The 16,305-nt window shown below is 45.5% G+C and overlaps 1 protein-coding gene across 1 annotated transcript; it reads left to right on the top strand.

Annotated features, from left to right (window-relative positions):
- Positions 1-2,044: 2,044 nt before the first annotated feature.
- Positions 2,045-14,288, top strand: LOC148339527 (transcription activator GLI2-like). Its single transcript, XM_088290875.1, has 13 exons — positions 2,045-2,192; positions 3,351-3,453; positions 4,949-5,151; positions 5,570-5,758; positions 6,499-6,685; positions 6,850-7,021; positions 7,140-7,235; positions 9,386-9,553; positions 10,215-10,364; positions 10,475-10,639; positions 11,373-11,630; positions 12,832-13,145; positions 13,224-14,288. The coding sequence occupies exons 2-13, from the start codon at positions 3,392-3,394 to the stop codon at positions 13,270-13,272; spliced, it is 2,013 nt and encodes a 670-aa protein (XP_088147001.1). The 5' UTR covers positions 2,045-2,192; positions 3,351-3,391; the 3' UTR covers positions 13,273-14,288.
- The last annotated feature ends 2,017 nt before the right edge of the window (positions 14,289-16,305 follow it).

The raw sequence follows: 16,305 nt of genomic DNA, 5'->3' as shown, positions 1-16,305 counted from the left end.
GCACCTTAATACGCCACACCTGCCTTGGCAAAGACAGAAGTACTCTCTCATTCAAAACACTAATTCCTAATAATTCTCACAGTGCACCAACATGTGTTCAGATGAAGTTTACTGTTTGTTGAGCATGCGGCAAATGTTTCTAAAATTCAGCTGCGAGTCGATCACGCCAAGATTTCTCTGAATTGAGTTGTGGCTGTCTCTCGCGTGAGCAAGGTGAGTGGAGGCGGGGCCAGCCTGCTCTAAGAGAGGCATGTTTGCGATAAGGAGGATAAGATTTGGCGCGTTATTGATGATGGCAAGCTGCAACTAGAGGCTGGTGCTGCCGGAAGCGCTCGGGGTGAGGAAGAGGTGATCAGGCCTCTGGCAGAGAAAAATGTGCATGGTCAAAAGAGAGGAGCACTTATCTTCCGGCGGGGACGCCGGAAGACGGAGAATAATAGCCTCCTGTACAGGGGTCACCGGGATGTCTCGCTCTGACTCATTCTTAAAAACAGATTTGAAAAGTAGCTAATGGCCAGCTTCAGGACGACTATCATAATATCATAATATAATATAATAAAAATAAATTTTTAAAAAAGCTGTATAAATATAGTAATTTCACACTTTAGCACAGATTTCTTCTGATTTTATTTTGTAGGAACGAGTACAAAATTTAAAGTTGAAAGAATAACAAAGGAAAGTGCGGATATGTCAAATTCCGCTGGTTTTGGAGATTAAAAAAATAATAATAAAAATCGACAGCAAGACGCACAACACTGCCTAAATAGTTGTCAGAGTGCTATGGACTTAAAGGCAACACACACACACTGGCACAGTTTGCAAGTGTTCCAAAACTTAACCAGGATTGCTAAAAGCAGCAGAAGAAAGAGGTGACGGTGACGCAAATAATTTTATAGACAGTGGACGATTGCAAAAGTTGCTGCGTGTTGTTGCACCTGCACAGAAAGTCATTAGCGTCCTCAGACTAATTGTTGTGCTGATGTGCTTTGTCTTGTGGCTGTTGGTGGCGTTAGCTGGAGCTAATTAGCCGCCAAACCAGGCCAAGCGTGGAGTGAAATAAATAAGGTTGTTTTAGTGATGCTCTCATTTTCAGTCGCAAAGCCAATCGCCATCGAATTGTTCATCGAGTTGTTTTTCTCAAACCAGGAATATCAAAAAAGTCCAATTCTTGAAACGAAAAAAGAAAACGGGAACTTGGATCATGTTGGTGTTTGACTCGATTGACGGGAGCGAAATATATCATTATCATTCTAGGTCAAAGGTGAACTGTCATGTCCGAGAGTCTCATTTGCTTGTCATGTGACATTCTGCGGAAGACGCTCACAAAGAACTGACAGGTATTATTCTTCGCTGCGCTCGGCTCCCCGCGCACGAGAAGAACTGGGTCTTTGTTTAATTCAAAGATGGCACATTGGAGTCCTTCTCCATAATCCCAGGCGCCCCCCTGGTGAGGGTGCCAGTGGGCTAATATGGATGTGAGCTAGGGAGCACCGTGACAGGCCCACAAGCGCCATTTAATTGATGCCATTTTAATTATCGCTCTCGTTCGCCAGCACGCCGGCGTCTCTTTATCACGCTGCATACGGGATGATGAGGTAATTACTTAATCTAGACAAACCTGTGTGTTAAGCAGCACTATTAAGGCCGCCGGTCATCAATCAGCCGCGCTGGAGGTGATTACGCCACGCCGCAATCACTCTTTCAACATATGCACTCTCCTAAGTAGCGAAATTACACACACACGCACACACACGGCAGTGGAAGCCCATCAGCTGTGTGTGCCTTTAGCCTAGTCACTTTTGTTTTGATGTTATGACCCATCCAGACTGTTCTGAGAGTTTGGAACAGAAAGGGACGCGCTTTACTTTATATACTAAACTGAGAAGTGGAGCTAGAGTGTGAGCTATGACGATGAAAAAAACAAAAACAAAAAAAAAAAAACACTATCAAGCGAAGATTAATAGATGTAGCATAAGCGGGCCGAGCGGCCGGGTGGGGAGGGGCTAGCGCGGGGGGTTTCCGCTGGGGGTGCATCAGGTGAGCCAGCGTGTCCAGCTCTCACGAGTGTTCACATTTTGTCCCTCCTGCGGCGGCACAACAATAGAAATGTCTCCATGATGGAAGGAGGAGACCCCGCCGGCTGCACTGCTGCCGCTTGGATGGGTGGTCCTCGGAGGAAACGCAAAGCTAAGGTCACGAGTGTTTACCATTCGTACTCAAATTCAACTACTCGCTCGACAGTTTAGTTGTATTTCCCTTTTAAAGTCAGCATTGGCTGGACTTCTTCAGCTTTCGTGACAGTCTAAGACGAACACTTCCAGTCTGTTCCACGCTACAAAAAGTACAGCGTGATCAGTCAACGCGGACGGCTCGTCTTACCATGTGCAGTTGGAGTAAAGGGGCTATTTGTGTGGCCGTTTGGGGAGCGGTCAGTCTGTCAACTTGTCACTGGTGCAGAGTGAGAGGAAATGCTGACTTGCGTAGCTGTGGGGCCCCCTGCGAGGCTCATAAGCCCCCTCGATGCGTAGACGAGAGCAGATAATGAGCCATGACCACCATGCTGCAAAAGGACCAGGTCATCCTGCTACCACTGACTAATATATATATATATATATATATATATATATATATATATATATATATATATATATATGGCTGTCAAAATTAAAGCGATAAATTCAGATTAATCATAAAAAAATGCAAGTAAATATTTTAACTCCGTTTTATTTACTGCAAAAGTAATTTGCATACTTTGCAAAGCCAAATTCAAATATTAGCTGCATATCTTTCGAACATCAATTCCAAACAAAACACAGTGCTCAAATTTCCACTGGGCCTTGCAAACCAACACTGCTGGAGTGTGGTGCTTGTGGACAGAACTAAACGTACTGTGGGAGTTTGGAGAATTGTCCGACTCTATTTAGATGATATTCATGGATCAAAGAACGCTATTAGACAGTTTTGGATTTTAATTAAATACACTTCATTTTTGGTGATTTTACATTAATTCCAAGATATTATTTGAGTAAATAATAACTCCACAAAAAATAGTAGTTGAAAAATGAGATTAATCGCAATTAATTCCGGAATTCTTTTGCGATTAATTAGTTAAAAAAAAATGTAATCGCTTGATAGCACTAATACTGTCCGAATACTATATACTATACGAGTGGTTTCCCCGCAGGTACTCAATACCATTTCGCTTTGGAGACTGGCAGTGGCCATATTGGACATTGGTTTTGGATCCTTATGTTGGAATATTAAAAAAAAAAAAAAAATGTTGGTCCCACTTTACTTATTCATTAATGAGCAGCAACCTTTTCATACTTTTCTTCTCTGCTTCTATGCAGTCGCCCCACACATCTACTCATCCTTCCATAAGCCCGTCGCCATGGACACACGGCATCATGAAGGATGCCCCTCGTACCATTACGAGCCGCACACCATCCACAGGTGAGTGAACGCTCGCTTCATACGCACACACCTGCGCATGTCGGCGTCTGAACTTGGCAGGATGGCTGAAGACTCAACAAATTCCTCGGCTCTGAATCGCCTGCGACCCGAGTGAGGATAAGCGGCGTTGAAATTGGATGGATGGAGTGTTCCTCCATTGAAACGCACACGCTTGCCGCCTGGCAACAGCCGAGCCATTTATCACACGGGTCTCGGTTTGTGTGGGGTGAGGGGGGGGATGCTTGGGGGGGTGCTTGTGGTTGGAGTTTTTTTTACGCCTGTCCTCAGACGCGGCCACCTTGATTAATGTGATTTGAACTTGACAGTGGACCCCTCATTCATCAAGACCTTGATCTCGCTGTCCCGCCCATTGCCAGGGCCAAATTCACCTAATTACAGCAACATTGAGCACTAAATGAATTGTTGTGTCATTTGTGGCCCGGCGTGGCACTTTGTTACGAGTTGTTGGCACTTTGTTACGGTGCCCGTGGCGCCGTCAGGGGTCTCCTGCTCCTTGATTGTCTGACATGACACCACAGTGCCGGCACACTCATCACGGGGAGTTGACGCAGACACAACAAGCAGACGACTCTCGTGCAGTACGGTAAATTAGAATCGAGGTCAGATATTCGCAGGCACCCGAACATCACTCATATGCTGTTCTGCAGGAACGTAATTCATCATTATCATCTCGCACATTCACGACTTCAAAGTGCTTGAAACACTCTTTGACTATCGAAAGGCTCTCATGCACTATTGAAACATTTCTAACACACACACACACACACACACCAACGAAATGCTCTCAGTTGCACTAAGGAAACACACACTACTGAAAAGCTTTTACATACAATTGAAACGCTCTCACACGTTACCGAAAAATTGTCACACACTTGATTGAAACATTCTCACATGCTCTACTGAAACACTTGTTCATGTACGCTATGCAAATGCTCGCACACAACTTACTGAAAAACTCTCTCACTACTGAAAACAAACACACATCAGATAATTTCATGAAGATTATTCGAACACACTCACAAACTCTCCTAGATGCTCTCACACTCACTATTGAAATGCTGTTCTTACACACAACTGAAACACTCTCACAAACTACTGAAGCGCTTACACACAGAATTTAAATTCTCTTGCTGCTAATAAAACACACACACACACACACACGACTGCAGCACTAACATGCACTCCTGAAAAACTAGTCAAATTTTTTTGCACACCACTGAAAAGCTCTCACACACTGCTGAATTGCTTTCACACACACACACTTCTGACTTGTCCGCACGAGCACTCGGCTCGACCAAGAGGCTCTTACACTTTTTACTGAAACACTACAATGCACGACTGAAATGCAGATTTTGTCATTCCTAGCGCAGCGCGCAAGTTGAGGGTGCCCCCCTGGAGCTGTGCTAAGCACACTTGGGATGAGTTTATCCAACGCTAATTTCCTATGACGCTGATCCAACGGTTTCCATCTCAGGCCCGTAGGACTGCCGGGCAGCCCCGTCATCTCCGATATCTCCCTGATCCGCCTCTCTCCCGCGTCCATGGCGACCGGCGACTCCCCCTTCTGCCCCCCTCACGTTTACGTCAACCCTCACATGGAGCACTACCTGCGTCCCGTGCACGGTGGCCCGACGCTCTCAATGATCTCAGCAGCCAGAGGCATGAGCCCCACTCACTGTAAGTCTGTCCAAAGTTGAACTTTTACTTGGCTAGAGCGTTTCAGCGCCATGTGTCCTGCGGAAGGTAAGAAAAGCTCCCAGCTGAAATGACGTCTACAAATAACCTGTGGCGATTCGATCAAAAAAAGGTGATTTGCAGGCAGCCCTGAATTAGAATACGAGATTGAAAGGCAGCAGTGGTCATAAATCTTCCTCGAAATTCTGTCATTGCTAATGTTGGAAAGATTCAAAGTGAAATAAAGCTTCCAAAACCACATGAAAGCATGGTAGTTGAGGGAAAACGAATATGAAGCCGCCTGTCAGAGAGGAATGAGGGTCAGCTTCGGACCGCAGTGCTGGCGCCGCCGCGCGAGCAATACTTGACTGTGCGACGAAATGCGGCGAATTAACGGCACGTACATTTATCTCCTCCTCAGTGGCTCACGACCATTTCAAAGATGGCGGCCTGTTTGGGCTCCCTTCGCCTTCTCCGACTGGAGTGAGTCTGACCAGGGAGTATTACCAGCTGATGGCAAGCCACCCCAGCTCCTATGGCGAGCTGCTCATGCAGGGGGCAGGGTTAGCCGCAGGGGCCCACCTATCTGACTACATGTCCCCCATTGATGGTGAGTCACAAACTTCATCATCATCATCATCACAACAAACCAACAATTTGATTGGTCATCAGTCTAAAAGTGCTACTGGTATCATGAAATCTGCCTGGCAACACAAGCTAGCTGAATTCTGATTGGATAAAAACTCTCACCTAAAAATTCAACACTAGGATATAATATGACATCAATTTGAAGAATATGATCGTGATTTCCTGATTATTTTAGGCCAGTTGAGTAGGCTTTGAAGGCCTTGACCGCCCGCCAATGGGTAAACGTGATGATGCGTTACATTACGTACGATTCTGAAGGTTATGAAGTATTTTTGTCACAGCAACACAACATGCAGGGAAACAGTAGTTAAGGTGTTTTTTCTTTTTTCACCCTTAAAATCAATCTCATCGCTCTCATTTCCTCCGAATTGGAATCAATTCTCAGTAAATTGGCCTCATTAAACATGGCGCTGCGAGCCTGTCCATGGCGAATCTTATCTAAGGTAATTATGTGGAATTATCAATTAGCGACGTCTGAATCCTAATGAGGATAATCTGGGACTTTTGTTGCAGCAGCAGCGCAAAGTTAGATGATGTAGCTTCTGAAGTCTTGCCACACAAACAAACTTCATAAATTTAGCATTTCACGTGCAGGTTCTACCTCAGCCACAATATGTCTGTGGCTGATGAAAACGTGCATGAGAAAGTCTCGAAAAAAACACGCAGACGGATTTTAAATTCTCCTGACCTGTGTCTCCACAGTGTCGCGACTGACGCCCAGGTTGAGCCGGAAGAGGACGCTGTCCATCTCGCCGCTGTCCGACGCCAGCGTGGACCTCCCGACGATGATCCGCGCTTCGCCGAGCTCGTTGATAGCATACATCAACAACTCCCGGTCCGGCTCAGTTGCCGGCAGCTCGTACGGTCACCTGTCGGTCGGAGGAATTAGGTAATGAAGGTCAACTGAAAGCAAAATTTGTGTTGTCAATTATTAGAGACGAATTGATGTCATGTGCTTGGTGCAACTTTAAACTTTGGTTGAACTGCGATACAGCGAAGGAACACTTTTTGCCACTTTGAGTTTGGATGACTCTGGTGTGTTTGCAACTGCAGCCCATCCTTGACCTTCCCTCATCCCATCAGCCCAGTAGCGTACCAGCAGCTGCTGGCTTTGGGCCACACTCCACCACTCATCCAGCCAGCGGCCGCCTACCCCGGCTGCCAGACGGGCCTCGGCCTCTCCTCGCTGTCCGCTCCCGCCCACGGCACAGACTTGGTGTCCCACGTAAACGCTTTTTGCTCAATTTGATTCTTACATGATTGAGCAACGCATTTCAAAAAAACGTTTGAATACAGACAAGATTGTTTGACAGCAGTATAAACAAACGCGTTGTTCACTTCAGAACCCCTGCGGAGAATCAGTCACCAGCTGCTCAGTTGACCCCGTCATCACCAAAAGGTCAAAGGTCAAGCCCGAATCTAAGGCACCAAGTGCACTGGTGAGTGGATATCCAACACCTATGGGTCCCGCCGATGACCTCCTTGTGAAACACATTTCCGATTTAGAAAAAGTCCACATGCGCTATAAGAGCTTTGCGTCGCCCCGCACCCTCATTACACCCCTCCAACAGCCCCGCTCTCCCGGGATGGTGTAAACTGTGCCAGTGCACTTCATTTTCATGAAATATTGGCCAGTGGCTTCGCCGTCGTGTGAGTATTTTTTTTTTTCTGGTCCCGTGACAAATTTCCGCCTGCTCGTGGACGGCGAGGCAAGTTTGTGCGTGATGCATGAGCGCGGTGCCGTGCGCAGGCGTCTTGGGGCCACCACAATTGATGAAGATCGGGCGCCCGGGCCAGACACAAACACGCTGCAGTCAGCATGTTCACACGTACCATTGCACTGCGGCCGCTCGTTTCAATGAAGAGCCGGACTGACCAAAATGTTCAGGAGATTTGACAAAACTTTAGATATTGGCGGAAAGAGCAACATTTTTTTCCCCATGTACTGTTATATATTATAAATGCAGAGTTTTGCAGTAATAATACATTAACAGTAAAATATATCAAGTAAAAAAGACTTTTATACATTTTATTTAAAAATGTATTTAAGTTAAATGAAGGCTACAAAGACTTTTAAATAATAAAAAAACAGTAACCTATTTATTTGAAGTGAATTCCAGAAAAGTCCGATTTTAAAAAAAAAAAATAAAAGCAATTATGTTAAGTCAATAAAAGGTTGGCGATAAAGTAGCAAAACATGCTGTCATGTTAAGCAGTGTTGTTGGTATCTGCTCATTATAACTATGAAAGTAACTTGTAATATAACAACTACTTTTATAATTATGTAATCAATAAAGTAACTAAGTTACCTTGTAAAGCAACAAATATATAGAGAATCAGAAATCCCTTTATTGTCATTGTACTGGGATTTCTGTAGTAACTAAGTTACATTTTCAGCGCAACTGTGGCAACACTGGTCACTTTGCCATAAGGAACTAAGTACAAACAATATTGGATTAAGAACGCGAAGTTTTGACTGGTTGGTTGACAAAAAAAATACATTTTCACTCATAGAAGTCTGAATGATGCAATTCATTAAACGCGGGACTCATGACACTAATTTCACATCATGTCAACATGTTTTAAAACAACACACGGCAATGTGACTAGAGAACAGTAATGGGGACATCGTCAATCGAACAGACGTGCCAAGGAAGCGACAAAAATCCACAACGAACACGGCGCCTCCGCAAAGGCTAACTTCAAAATAAAGCTTAACAAATTATATATTGAGTCATTGATGCTAGTGCAATAATGGCCTTAACACACCTTTACTTTGAAGTTAGCCCGCGTGGTGCGGTAACGGCTACCTTGACTTCCGTTTTTGATGTTTCGGCTTACTTTATGGAAGTTTTAATTGACAATACATAGTTGCTACCAACATCAAGACAACGCCATCCCGAAATCATATTCAATTGCCAATTTACGACGCAAAAAAACAAAAAAAAAAACGCTAGTTGATTATACTGTCATTGTATGACACGACACAAGTCTCCGGCGTTAGTGGCTACTACTGGCTAGCAGCTAGCTGTTAGCATTAGCAACAAGTGCCCAGCTGTTTGTTCAGCAGCTGGTTACTTTTTTTTTTTTTCCAATATCGTGGACCTTGATTATTACAAACTCCCCATGTCTAAAAGAAGGGAATGTGCCTTAAATTGTTATTTGACATCTTTTTCATTGTGAAAAATAAACAAGCTTAGGCTTAATTTTCACCTTTGCTCAATAAATAATTTTAAGAAAACGCTCAGCTCAAAATGTCTGGCAGGATAAAGTGTTAATTTCTACAATGTACCTCATAAAATAAGAATATATTCTGCCTTACAGTATGATAAATTGCGTTGTTAAATCCTAAAAGCCATATTAGATATTAAGATTTCTTTATGGGCAAAAGCGATTTATTAAATGAATGAAGGCAAATCTGAAAAACAATCCGATCCGAACCATGACTTATGTGATCTGTTGCACCACAACACAACCGATGAGTCACACACACACACACACAAGGACGCTGTCGCAAGTAACACAATCAGCCTACATGGCCTCATGCTCGCCGTCATTCAGTGTCAATTGTTGTTCTCTTGGTCCTTAGACGAACAAAATGAGCGTAGCATCACAGAAGCATCAAGGCGTCTCATTGGAGCTTAAGGTGGACGTGGACTGTGACGAGTGCAAAGCTGCGCCGGAAGCTATGTATGAGTCCAACTGCCACTGGGAGGGCTGCAGCATTGAGTACGAATCACAAGACCAGCTTGTGCACGTAAGCGCTCCAGTCATGGCATCTGGGGCTGAAACCCAGCTGGTTGTGCTAATGAATAGCCCAACCGTTAACTTTATAAATTGTCCTAATTGCAGAGGTCACAGTGTGTGGGTAAAAAGTACAGATAATAGTGCAAAAAAAAAGCTGAAAAAAGTAGAACCGAATCTGAATCAATAGTCTGTAAAAAAATGTGTACTTAAGTATAAAAGTTTTTAAGTTTGGGAGTAAAAGTACAAATTGGTCCGAGAAATAAGTGGTGAAGTAAAGTACAGACCTAAAAAAATAATTATCGTAATAATAATCGACCTACGTTCAGTAACAAAGTACTTCTTACCACTACCTAAATGATTGAATAAAATCTCACTTTCATCTCGCACTCATTATATAATATGTAAAAAGAGACTAGTTCTGGTTTGATCAAATATACACAAAACAGGATTTTAATTGCTGTGATTGATTGCAACCGGTCCAGTGACTAGTCAAAGTCTGCTGGGATTGGCGGCAAGCAGCAGCAGGTGACCATGAGGAAGAGTCACTAGATGGTTGATGATTTTAATCTTCAAATGGGATGATAAATCTAATTTCTAAGATGATAACGATGATCTTTGTCCGAGTAATAAAGTGTCAATTGTGTGTGTGTGTGTGTGTGTGTGTCCCACAGCACATCAATAACGACCACATCCACGGGGAGAAGAAAGAGTTTGTGTGCCGCTGGGACGAGTGTTCTCGGGACCAGAAGCCTTTCAAGGCTCAGTACATGTTGGTGGTTCACATGCGCCGGCACACAGGAGAAAAACCGCACAAATGCACGGTGGGTAACAGATGGAATGCCCCCCCCCCCCAAAGGGGAGGACGGACACACGAACGCGGCGTTAGTGAGTCGTCCTGACATGTTGTTTCCGTCTCATCTGTCGGCTGCAGTTTGAGGGCTGCTCCAAGGCCTACTCTCGTCTGGAAAATCTCAAAACCCATCTACGCTCTCACACCGGGGAGAAACCTTATGTGTGCGAGCACGAGGGATGCAACAAGGCTTTTTCGAACGCCTCGGACCGAGCCAAACACCAGAACCGCACGCACTCCAATGAGGTAAAAGAAGGGGCGGCCCGTGCATTTCAGTGAAATCATAATTAGTCCGATTTGAATAAGTGGCTCACACAATAACATCATTTATCACACCACGGCTGGAGAAATAATATACAGAAACGCACTCACGCACTATTGAGTGTTGGACCACCTCGGTTCACGAGCTAGCTTCTCCTGAAAGGTCCGTTTTGAAAATGGCCTTGCAAGTATATATGCAATCAAATGCACACTTTTCCCTCCTTCAGCCATTGCGGGTTAAAAAGCAAGAATATATTTTAGATTTTTGAACGGTCGCCTTGCGTGGATTTGTTGATTCAGCGTAGCGCTGACCTCTCACAAGTGAGTACCGAATCACAAAACACGATCGTGCCTTCAATGTTCGGCCTGCGAGAAGGCCTTACTGTCACCAACTCGTGATCTGATTGGCTATCACAACTGTCTATCAACTCTGAAAGCCCGTTCACTTGTACTGTGAAGTCTGCCTGGCAACACAAGCTAGACTTATTCTGATTGAAGCCCCCCCCCATAAAAAAAAATTAAATAAAAAAAAGCATCGATTTGGGAGACTCATGCTCAACGTCCTTCTTGCTCAGCAAAAGCGCTCTAGAAGCTGCCGGACCCTCACGTCTTGTGTTTGGGCAGAATCCTTTTCATTTTCTGTCTGATTTTACCCCTGATTTCAGGACTCCCTTTGATTAAAGCAGGTGTAAAACTGCCACACGACCTGTCTCGACAGAAACCGTACGTGTGCAAGATCCCGGGCTGCACCAAGCGCTACACGGACCCCAGCTCGCTGAGGAAGCACGTCAAAACGGTTCACGGCCCAGAGGCCCACATCACCAAGAGGCAGCAGCGCAGCGACCTGCTGCCCAGGCTAGCATCAAGAGACAACAGCGAGAACCAGACAATTCATGAGAAAATTGCAGACAGCAGCTCCCCCGCAGGCGTCGACGACTACGTGCATGTCAAATCCATCAAGACGGAAAATTCTGTGGTAAGACCCTCACGCATCCTTTCCCAGAGCATGACGGGCCGGAAAGAATATGTGGCCGGTTATAATTTCCCTGGCATGAACAATTTTTGGTGAGAGCCGTGCATGCTAATTTGTCCAATCTTTTCTTCGTTCTGCCATTTCTTGCTACGTTATTCTAACCTTCTCCACAAATCTCTCCTTCCTTACGACCAGACGTCGTTACGGTGAGCTCCGTTTTGGCGTTTTACCATTTCAAGCCACCATTTGCCATTTTTATACCATCTTGTTGACGACGCTGCTCTCATATTTTACCATCAAGTGAGATTCTAATATACAGCAGCACGGTTTGCTGGCCTGCTTTAAATCTGCGCTGAGGGGAGAAGAGCCTCTTTGTGGCTTGGCCGTAATTAATATTGAAGGAACATGTAATCATTAGCTGTGTGAGACTACTACACATCCGTGGCAGCCGGCATGTCAGGCTGCAGTTGAAACCTACAGTGGAGAGCTGTCACGCAGTCTGAACATGATAAAAGCCACTGCGGGATTAATATTCACACAGTGGGAATTGGTTTTGCTGCTCTCTGCAAACAGAGTCAACCATCAAGCTGTGATCAAGACAGCTTTTTAGCACTGAATACATTATCGCCCGAGAGGCAACTGCGGGTTCACAGGGATGCTGCGATTGGGCCTCTCGGAAAAAAAAAATAAAAAAGCCAACAACCCTGATGATGTTTCGTTCGCGAGAACAAACACATCACTTGTAAGGTGACGTATCAGAGGGCCTTTTTAAGTCCATAAAAGACGTTTTACATAACAAAGCAAAGCTTGGAGCGTTTTAACGTTCCTTAACGGTGAAGCGAAGCGGTGCGAAGATTGGGTCGAAGAAAACACGGTCGCCGCTTGTGATGATTGGTCCGTTGCTCTGGCTCGGGCTCAAGCCTCCTTTCATCCTGCCCATTTCCTATTCACAGACAGACTAAGATAGGCTGTAATCTGCGAAGCGCCCCCACCTCTTCAGCCCCTTCGTAAGAAAACACTCATTATTTACAATTAAGCTGGCCGAGGATAAAAGACGAGCTGCTCTCCGTGCCACGCGTTCGACGGGCTAATTGGCCTTCGCCGTCGTCATTGAGCATGACAATGACTCATCACCACCGCACGTCATGTGACCTCCTCCGTGTTTGCAACTTGGGCAAACGGCGATTATCTCGTCTCCGTGTAGATGCAGCAGTCCAGCCCTGGCGGTCACTCACTGTGCAGCAGCAAACCATCACCGCTTGGTGGGGCCACCAACCATGATAGTGGAGTAGAAATGGAAAGGTTGAGCAGTAGAAGCGTGGGGGACTTCCACACACTGTGGAGTCTTTGGGTAATGCTGAGGCCAATGGCGGAGAAGCAGCAGCAACAGCTAGTTCCAGCATCCGGCAGCGGCTCGGCTCTCATCCACATCTGGGGCTTATCAAGAAGAAGAAGGAGAGGGACTTCTGTTCAACGGACTGCCAACCCAACACACGCTGCCACCAGAACCAACCGGCGGTGAGTGGACAGAAGTCGATGAAAGCACGCGTCCAGGAATTCACGTCGGTGTCAGCTGATGTTTTGTCTCGTTCGCAGAGTACGCGGTGGTTCTGGGTCTGCCGGGAAGTCTCTCAGAGTGCCATGATACGTGCTGAACTCCGCCTCCGCTCGTCGGGCAACTCTCCTCCTTGCTGCTCCTGTCAGTGTCCCGGGCCGATCTATGGCGTCCGACTCCTCCGGGCTGACTTCGCTACAGCCACTATCGGTTTACAGCCTACATCTCTGCCACAATTCTACCAAGTCTCCATTATCGCGGCAAGGGCAACATATCCACCGTTTAATTACAAAAGGAGTGCGAGAGGCCGCACGCTGAGCCACAAAGCCGAAATGCAGCCGCCACCTGAGCATGCGCTAGTTCAACTTTCAGGATGGACCTGTACAATGTCCCCACTTGAGATTTTGCGGAAACCAAATCAGACGGTACCACCAAAAGAACCCAAAGCGGGCGTGGGCAAACTACGGCCCGGTGGCCACATGAGGCCCGTTAAAGGTTTTAATCTGGCCCGCCGAACTTGAAAAAAATTATGTGAATAAACCTTGTTAATGTTTTATTTTCTAAATCTGTTTTTTCAAAGACATATTGTTGTAATGCCTTTGTTCACTTTCATTTCAAATGTAATGTATTTTTTTTTCTCCGACGAGGTGAGGTTACCAAAACACTCCATCCATCTGCTCCTGTCGGGCCCCTCTGTCAAATTTTAGAACCCATTGTGGCCCGCCAATCAAAAAGTTTGCCCACCCCTGCTCTAAAGCATTAGGCGGCCACCTTTCAAGGCTGCCGGGTTATGCAGAGAATGAAGTCGCAACACCCCCAGTGACAATACTTTGTATGACATGGGCCACTTTCGATGAAGACTGCAGCACTGAGGAACAGATGAACTTGATTGACAGAATGCCGAATGACGACAAGCCCTCCAGTCTGGCCAGGTGTGCTCCAGAACTCGCTTATGTTGCCCTCCGTACCGGCAGCCGCCAGGGAGGGGCAACATGACTCTTTTCGGAGTCCGAGACATTCCTGAAAGTGATGTGTGACATCAAAGTGTTTCCGGTGGCCATTAAAGTGACGTGCAGAAGCCGATGTTTCTGTTGCTGCCGCTGCAATCTGCTGTCCTCTTGTACAATTTATTCCTTTTCACGAGCCATATTTGTAAGTAGCGTGTAAACAACAGACTTTTTTTCAACAGTCATGCAAGTGCCTGGCTTATACACAAGGTGATCACAAAATGAATACAATTTGGCTTCTACAGTAAAACGCACCATAAAATTAAACAGTGGTCCGACCTGCTTATATGCAAGTATCATAAAGAAAAAAAAAGAAAATGAAAAAACACGATGGTACTTAACTTTTCCAGTGTCATCCTTAATGGAGAAGTTTTGACAAAATACACAGCCAAAAGTATTGGGACACAATTTATAATCGACCTCTCTTGCCCTTGGTTTCCGCTGTATCCTAATTCTGGATTTAGAACAAGTATCAACGGGAACAGTTTGGTTCCTTTACGGCCTATGCAGCCCCCGGTGCATAAAGCCAAGTCTATGAAGTCAAGATTGGATGAGTCTGGTGTGGAACAACTCCAGAGCCAACGCTCCATGCAGAACAAATATTGTCAGCCGTCGTTGACCCCGCAAGTGTTCTACTGGTTTCATGGACTAAAATCCATGACACGCACACGCAACACGTTTTAGAAAGGCAGCAAAAAAAACACAGAGGGTGTTCCTTCAACACGTGGCCTAGAGCAGTGGTCGGCTACCTTGACTTTCGTTTTCCACCTTTCGGCTTGGTGTAGCGCAGTTTTAATTGCATAGTTGCCATCAACATGAACACATCCCAAAATCATATTCAATCGCTAATTTAGGACGCAAACAAACCGCTAGTTAATTACGCCGTCATTGCATGAGAACACAAGTCACCGGCGTCAGTGGTGAGTACTGGCTAGCAGCTAGCATTAGCAACATGTGCTAGCTCCCCTCGGTCCCCGCTCGTTGAAAGTTATGGACGTGAACCAGTCTGCGGCGGGAAAAAAAAAAAAAGGTTTGGGACCAAAAGCCGAGAGTACAAAGACACTTGCGAAGAACTATCCTTCACTTTGCGTGCCAGCTCTGAAAATGTGCTTTGCTGAATCCACCGTTTCCGTTTTGCAACGGATATGTGTTCAATTGCTGCTCTTAGGCTTGTTTCAAATAAAATGTTTCTTCACTGTGGCCAACGGGCTTATATCAACATTTTATATTTGACTTTGTTGATGTAAAATACAGATGGAGTTGCTGAGGACAGTTTACACATTAGCGGTACAGAAAGTATAAAAGCAGTTGCGCAGTTGTGGTTGCCAATCCAGCTTGCAAATTATTAACACTTTTGATGTTAATCAGTAAGAGTCACTCGTATTGCTTTTTATCCATTAAATAAAAACAGCAACATTTCATCCAAAAAACAAAAGAAATTCAAAGTTGATTTTCAATGTCTGCCGCAGTTCCTGCATTTCTGTCTCTCCGACAGAACTGGTTTTAACACATTCACATTTGTGAAGTCAGAGCATTTTCCCCATGAGCAAGTGGCGTGGAAAAGTTAATAGGCCTAAAAAAAAAGTAAAGTTGTAGCGAAACAGTTGGTACAGTGTCCTGAAAAAGGGGCTAAAACACTTCACCAGCTCCTTGGCAGGATCTGGAATGAGGAGGTTCTGCTGATTGTCCAGAAATGACGTTAGCCATCTTCATATTCCTCACAGTTTTTTTTTTTTTTTTGCGTGTGCACATGACCTTTTTCTAAGGCAGCTTTGAAACAGCTTCCTTTGACCTCATCCTACCTTCTCAACAAGAGGCGGACAACGTGTCAATTGTGGCTGGGAAAGGGATGTAAAAGGATGCTAACTAGGAGGGGGGGGGGGGTTGCCGGGGCTGTACTTGAATATGAGCTGTGACAGGGCGACCCAGAGGACGGCGCGCTCAAACGCGCACAACAAAGCGCCCGAGCACTTGCGGGGAGGCGGCGCTCAGCGCTCGCAGCAGGAACGAATGATTGGAGTCTGTCAGGGAACTCAGCCACGGACACGTTTGATCTCGACTTCCTTCTTCTCTTAGAGATGGGAAGTGGGAGGGAAAATAGCCGCAGGCTCAAGTC

The sequence above is a fragment of the Idiotropiscis lumnitzeri genome, chromosome 3 (assembly GCF_059441095.1).
Source record: "Idiotropiscis lumnitzeri isolate Australia: NSW breed Sydney's pygmy pipehorse chromosome 3, RoL_Ilum_1.0, whole genome shotgun sequence".
Lineage (NCBI taxonomy): Eukaryota > Metazoa > Chordata > Actinopteri > Syngnathiformes > Syngnathidae > Idiotropiscis > Idiotropiscis lumnitzeri.
The sequence above is the reverse complement of the archived record's forward strand: the minus strand, read 5'-3'. Positions and strand labels throughout refer to the sequence as shown.

Excerpts from the sequence above, each read along its gene's own strand:
- LOC148339527 (XM_088290875.1), top strand. The coding sequence starts at position 3,392 with ATGGACACACGGCATCATGAAGGATGCCCCTCGTACCATTACGAGCCG. Across the intron at positions 5,152-5,569 it reads AGGCATGAGCCCCACTCACT|TGGCTCACGACCATTTCAAA; the intron begins GTAAGTCTGTCC and ends TCTCCTCCTCAG. Across the intron at positions 6,686-6,849 it reads CTGTCGGTCGGAGGAATTAG|CCCATCCTTGACCTTCCCTC; the intron begins GTAATGAAGGTC and ends TTGCAACTGCAG.